At 60.0% G+C, this 6,112-nt stretch overlaps 1 protein-coding gene across 1 annotated transcript in view; it reads right to left on the bottom strand.

Moving 5' to 3' along the window:
• Nucleotides 1-183: 183 nt before the first annotated feature.
• SIRT6 (sirtuin 6) overlaps nucleotides 184-6,112 on the bottom strand; it is a 7,584-nt gene continuing 1,655 nt past the window's right edge. The window contains exons 4-7 of the mRNA XM_009323494.1: nucleotides 2,838-2,933; nucleotides 1,887-1,967; nucleotides 1,406-1,529; nucleotides 184-638 (exon numbers count right to left, since the gene is read on the bottom strand). Coding sequence (XP_009321769.1) covers nucleotides 303-638; nucleotides 1,406-1,529; nucleotides 1,887-1,967; nucleotides 2,838-2,933 — 637 coding nt within the window. The 3' untranslated portion in view covers nucleotides 184-302. The remainder of the gene's footprint in view (nucleotides 639-1,405; nucleotides 1,530-1,886; nucleotides 1,968-2,837; nucleotides 2,934-6,112) is intronic.

Genomic DNA, 6,112 nt, shown 5'->3' on the forward strand with positions numbered 1-6,112 from the left:
CGCGGGCCCCACCGCCCCCGATGATCCCCCCCCCGCGTCGCTGCCCCGGCGCCCAGCACCCTCGTCCCTCCGCCCCTCCGAGGTCCGCTGGACCATCTCCTCGCAGAGAAGGAATTCGATGCTCGGTCCGTTGCAAGCAGGCAACGCCCTTCCCGGGCCGGTGGGTGCAGCTGCCCGGACACACGCGATTCAAGTGTATTTAATACTTACATAAAAAAAGGGACAATGTTTAAGGGTATAAAAAAACGTCGGTAGGAAAAGCGACACAGACGAGTGTCTAGACAGACAGGGAGCAGCCTGGGTCAGGTGAGGAGAGGCTCCCCCTTCATCTTCTTCACCGTCGTTGGCCCCGTGTCCGGGCTGGGACCCTCCTGCCTCAGACTGTCACGGCGCTCCACCAGCGTGGTCCCAAGGTCAGGGCACAGCCCGCCGGTGCCGTTGTGCCGCGAGAGAGGCTCCTCCTTCAGCAGCCCGCGAGCCCCGGGGTCAAATTTGAAGAGCTGTTCGGGCTTGGTGAGCTCAGCGCTTTCCACCACCACCGGCCCCGTCCACTCCGGGACCTCCAGCCCCAAGTGCTTCATCAGCTTCGTCATGACATCATCGACGTAGGCGTGGATGCGCAGGTCGGCCTGTCTGTCCTGGGGCGAGCGAGGGCAAGCACGGCGTTAGGGGACGAACACAGCGTGCGGGGACAAACGTCCCCTCCCAGGGAGCGCGTGGGGACACGGGGCCCGGGCGACGGCTCGGCTGCACGCGGGCTCCAGGGCTCCTGTCCCTGAGACATCGTCCCTGGTGGAACACGAACTGAGACCCTGACCCCGTCTGGCACCGCTCCCCGGCTCCGCCGCAGGCTGATAGGGCTCTATCAGGGTGTGGGCAGGCAGGCTCCACCTTGAGCCACAGCCCAGAGACGGGGACGTGGATGCAGAGCCAGGCTAGCGAGCCCAGGACGGAGCGGGACAGGGACAAGGGAGCTCTAATGACATCCCAGAAACCCCCCAGCTCTGGTTATTCGAAAGACTTCGGACAATTAGGGCACCAAAACCAGGGCTGACCATGAACTGAACTCCTCTGCCCCGTGGCGTGGGTTCCGTGTGTGCAGTTATTCAATCAGACTGTAATTCACCGGAGGATACATCAGGCTTTGGGCCGAGTTTTTATTCTGCTCTGAAGATTTACCTTCCATTTCTAGGTGTTTATGGGGAGTTGCAGGTTTAAACCCTCCAAGGAGGGAAGCCCAGCCTGTTTTCTTGCTAAGCGAGGCCACTCTTCTATCTGGCCGCCTGGGAGGGGACGACGTGCGGGGACTAAACTGTGATGGGGCTGAAAACGGTGACGCGAGGGGAAAGGAGCAGCGCAGAGCAAAGTGCTCTGAGCGCAGAGCAGCGAGGACGCTCTCACTCACGTGTTTGGTTGCTTGTAGGTTGACTATGACCAGCTTCCCTCCTCTCTTCTTCGTGATCAGCGGGAGGTTGCCACTGGGTTTGATCTGCAGGGAGGTCCCCAGGGTGACGGAGAGATCAGCTTTCCTGCAGGGAGGAGACAAAACATCCAGGGCAGAGAAAAAGCCGTGGCTGTTTGCAGGCTGCTTCTCCTACCCTGCTCCAGTGTGGACTCTACAAGCTTCCCAGCCGGGAAGCAAAGCTGTGGCCAGAACTTGCAGTGATTTCTCTCGGTCACTTTCTGGGGAGAGGGCTGGGCGTTGCTGTGCTGTGGGTACAGCCTCAGGGCTGCGAGGCACAAAACACGGTCAACAAAGCCAGGCAGGGTTGGCTCGAGGACCGCTGCGGTGCTGGCAGAGGACGGGGAGCCCCGGCAGTCTCCCGGGGCGCCGCGAGCCGCAGGCATCAGCAGCCGCCACGGCGTGAAGAGCCCAAGCACAGTACCTGCAGGCTTCGTCCGCCAGCGTGAGGTCGCGGTCGGGCAGGGAATCTTCCCAGTCCAGAATAGTGTCTCTTAACTTCCCTCTAGAAAACACACACAGGGACCACGGTTTCCCCCTGCCAGGCAGGAACAGGCAGCAGAGCTGCCCTGGGAGAGGGGACAGTGACCCAGATCCTGTCCCACCCTCCCTGGCCCAGCACTGCAAAGGGACAGAGAGAGCCCAGACAAGCCGAGGGGACTCACCAGCAGGCGAGGGAAGGCACAGAATACACCTGCATGAGGGATTTTGTGGCTAGTGCTGCAACGCCACCAAAGCGCCAGCTGCTTTGCTGTCCCAGTTCAGAGCTGGGACGCGCTCTTCACTCCCCAGCATCAGAGCTGAGTCAGCAGAGCTCTGCCCCACGGCCCGGAGCCCCCGGCTCTGCTGTGCTGGCTCTGCAGCCAGCCTGGATGAGAAAAGCAACTGGGCTGGGCCCGGTGAGCCTGAGCGAGGAAGCACGAGGGACGTGCAGAGCGTGTCTGGATGCCAGATCACCTCAGGGTACCTCCAGCTGCAGAGCTGGAAACACTGGCTACGCTTCCCTACTGAAGGCAAGCAGCACCAGGGCAGGGCAGTGGCCGTGTCCTGCTGGAGGGGAAGGGGCTCTCTAGAGCTGCCATCCCACAGCAGGTCCTTCCCCAGCACTAGGACATGCTCAGATTATCGGCGTGGGAAGACCCCCCCAAGGAGGCTGTGTGGCTGGGACTCCTCGGAGACGTGGGTGCTGGCTTCCTATCTGGGCTTCTGGAGATCTCCCCTACACCCTCTGCTTCTCCACCTGAGCTGGAGGGACTGTCGGCCCAGCCCTGCAAAGCCAAGTCTGCGTACCAGAGCCACTCGCTCGGGTGAACTGGGGTCCCTGCCACCCCACGTCCCCTCGGGAGCCCCCCGTCCGGCGCCCCAGCAGACGTACCTGCAGGCCCGCAGCCCCCGGGCTTTGGTGACGCTGCACAGCCTGCCCGTTGGCTTCAGCCCCATGCTGCCCACGACTGCGTCCCGCACGTACTGCCTGCAAGAGCGACGGTGCCATTCAGGGTCAAACAGGCAGGGGTGTGAAATGCCCCCCCCCAGGATATGGCACACCTCACACCACAGACGCCCTGCTCGGAGGAAGCAGGGGGGGGCCCCGCGCCACACGCCTTCATCGATCTCTGCCCGCGTCTCTAACCAGGCGCTGCTGACAGCAGCTCTGACCAACAGCCCCAGAGGCCTGCCACAAACCAGGATGGAAAACCCAGCTTGTAGCAACCTCCTCTCCTCTCCTTTCCTCCCTCCAGCTGGCAGGCGCAGACCCTGCTGCAGGCAGCCCTGCTGGCGCATCCACCTTGCCACGAGGAGCAGGATTTGCCGAGGGCCTCCCAGGCAATGGAGAATTCCCAGAACGTTCATTTCCCGCCGTTTGGCAGGGTTTAGGATTCGGACGGACAGATCTGTGCGTGACGCCACGCGCACTGTGCTAGAGACCTGCCAGGCAGACAGCCCCACGGCACGTGCAGGGCCTCCGTCGCTCCCCGGGGACAACAACAAAGCCCCCACCCCGCTGATGCCCGCCCCAGGCTCAGGGCTCACGTTCTTGCCACTTGTCCCTGTGGGAGAAACGGCAGAGGGGAGCTGGGGAAGGGGTGAGAGCCCCTGGGGCAACCGTGAAAGCCGCCCAAACCCACCTCCGCACCAGGGGTCCTGCACCTCAAGGGCTTTCCCACCACTTTCCAGCTCGGCCGGATCAGACCTGCCAGGTGACGTGGGGTGGCAGGGGCCCTCTGCCATGGCCTGGGGACGGTGCCCCAGCACAGGGTCGGCACTGAGGGGAATTATATTAGTTATAGACAAATATGGCTGCATCAGAGCAAGGCACCGGTGTCAGGCAGGCTCTGGGGACACCGGGTGCCACAAAACGACCTGGCCTTGCTGCAGGGAGGTAGCTGGTTCGGCAGAGAAGACCGTTGGCCCGGCCACCGAGCGTGGGGGCTTCCCTGTGCCGAGCATGGCCATCACGTGCAGGGCAAGCAGGCACTGGCAAAACTATGGCACACCGAGCACCGCTTTGTGCTTTTAACACAAGAAATACTGTTCAAAGGGAGTTTGGGCAGAGCCCTCCCTCTCGCGGGGCAGGGGAGACCCAGAGGACACGTCCAGATCCTGGCAAGAGGCCTTCTGTGCCACGGTTTCATCTCCATCACGGAAGCACTACGCTATGGCCACCACAACTGGGACTAAGGGGAGGGACAGCACGTCCTGGCTTTTTGATTTTAAATGCTTCCATCTGCAGCACCAATTCTAGCCCCCGTTCTGATCCAGCCTCAAAACTTCTCTGTGTCCGGTAGCAACCTGGATCTTTGCTTTTCTCAGCACTCCATGTTCCTCGCCGTCCTTGCACGGTTCCAGCCCTTTGCCACTCGTTTTGACTAAAACTCCCCTCAAGCTCAGCGCGAGCCTCAAAGCGCAGAAGCTAGAGGAAAACAAGGCCACGCTCTCCCTATGCTCCTACAAACCCCACGGCGACTGGGAACCTCCTCCAGGGTGGATGGAGACAGGACTGACTCGATTTCCCCCATTTTGGCCCCAGTTCAGCGGCGCTTACTTAAGCACACGCTTCGCTTGGGCGGAAGAGCTGTGCTAAACCAGAGTGGGAGCCAGTGGCACTAGGCTGCAGGGAGCACAGCTGAGTTGTGGTCATTATTTCCTATTCTTTTTCCCATGGTTGTTTAGTTTAAAAAGGCAAATGTGGTGCTAGGGGCAGGAACCAGGACTCAGGGCTTTTAATAATAGGAAATACTCCCTGGAGGCAGCTCTCTGCTCAGCCCGTGACGGCTGAAGATATTTGTGAGATGCGTCTTCTCCGAGGTCGCGTTCATGCTCCTCGTTCTCATCCCAACTCCCTTCGCTTTATTTTCTTACTTGAATTCAGCTGCTCTCCCCTTTCCTTTCCAGGCAGCTCCAAGCAGTTTGCCTCACAAAACAATCGCTCGCTGGTCTTAAGTGCTGGAAATGGGTTTTATGAGAGGCTGAAGTTTCTTGAAGGGAAAAGAGCCCGTTGCCGTAAGTGCTAATGGAAAGGCAGGTTCCTTTGAGGACATCTTTGAAACGGCCACTGCGCTGCTAAATGCACTTCAGTCCCCACCCACGCAGGGAGCGGAGATCTTGTACCCTCGGCTCCCACACGTCGCAGCTCCCCGCAGAGGGAACACGGCTACGCAGGATCCCTGACCTCATCGCAGCGGGCAAGGAAATCGGAGACCACGGCCGGTAAGTCAGACCAGTTCCGACTGCAGGACTCTCTCCGTCTTGCCGCCCTTGCAGTTTCACGAATTTATCGAGAGGCAAAGTGCTGTCCTGGGCCCAGGAACGGTTTCATCACTGGGGCAGCACCGCCTTTATTTTCTCTCAAGAAATTCAATTTAAGCAAACTGTAAAATAGCACAAGATCCAGTGCTCTGAGACAGCTCTAGCAACGCTGATAAAACAGGGTGACACACGTCTCTGCGAGCAGCAGGAGCAGTTTCAGATGCTCTCGTCCTCCCTCCTGTCCGTTCACCCCTCTGGATGGGTGCAGAGGCAGCGGAAAGGACCGTGTGCCCTCAGCGCAGCTCTGAGCCCAGTTCCCAGGAGCACGTGCCCTACGTGAAGCCAGCGTCTCGTTCCCTGGGCCACGAGCCCCCAGGCAGCCACGCAGCGCAGCCGGGCTGCTCACAGCGGCACCGACAGCCACAGCCACTCAGCTGATGGGTGGTAACATGCGACTGTCTGCTGGTTTTGGCTGGGGTAGAGTTAATTTTCTTCCCAGTAGCTGGTAGGGGGCTGTGTTTCGGATTTGTGCTGGAAACAGTGTTGATAACGCAGGGATGTTTTCGTTACTGCTGAGCAGTGCTGACACTGAGTCAAAGCCTTTTCTGCTCCTCACCCCACCCCACCAGCGAGCAGGCTGGGGGGGCACAAGAAGCTGGAAGGGGGCACAGCCGGGAGAGCTGACCCCAACTGACCCAAGGGATATCCCACACCATATGACGTCATGCTCAGCAAATAGAGCTGGGGGAAGAAGAAGGAAGGGGAGGACGTTCGGAGTGATGGCGTTTGTCTTCCCAAGTCACCGTTAGGCATGATGGAGCCCTGCCTTCCTGGAGATGGCTGAACACCTGCCTGCCGATGGGAAGGAGTGAATGAATTCCTTGTTTTGCTTTGCTTGCGTGC

This window comes from Pygoscelis adeliae, unplaced genomic scaffold, assembly GCF_000699105.1.
Source record: "Pygoscelis adeliae isolate BGI_AS28 unplaced genomic scaffold, ASM69910v1 Scaffold590, whole genome shotgun sequence".
In the NCBI taxonomy this organism is placed as follows: domain Eukaryota; kingdom Metazoa; phylum Chordata; class Aves; order Sphenisciformes; family Spheniscidae; genus Pygoscelis; species Pygoscelis adeliae.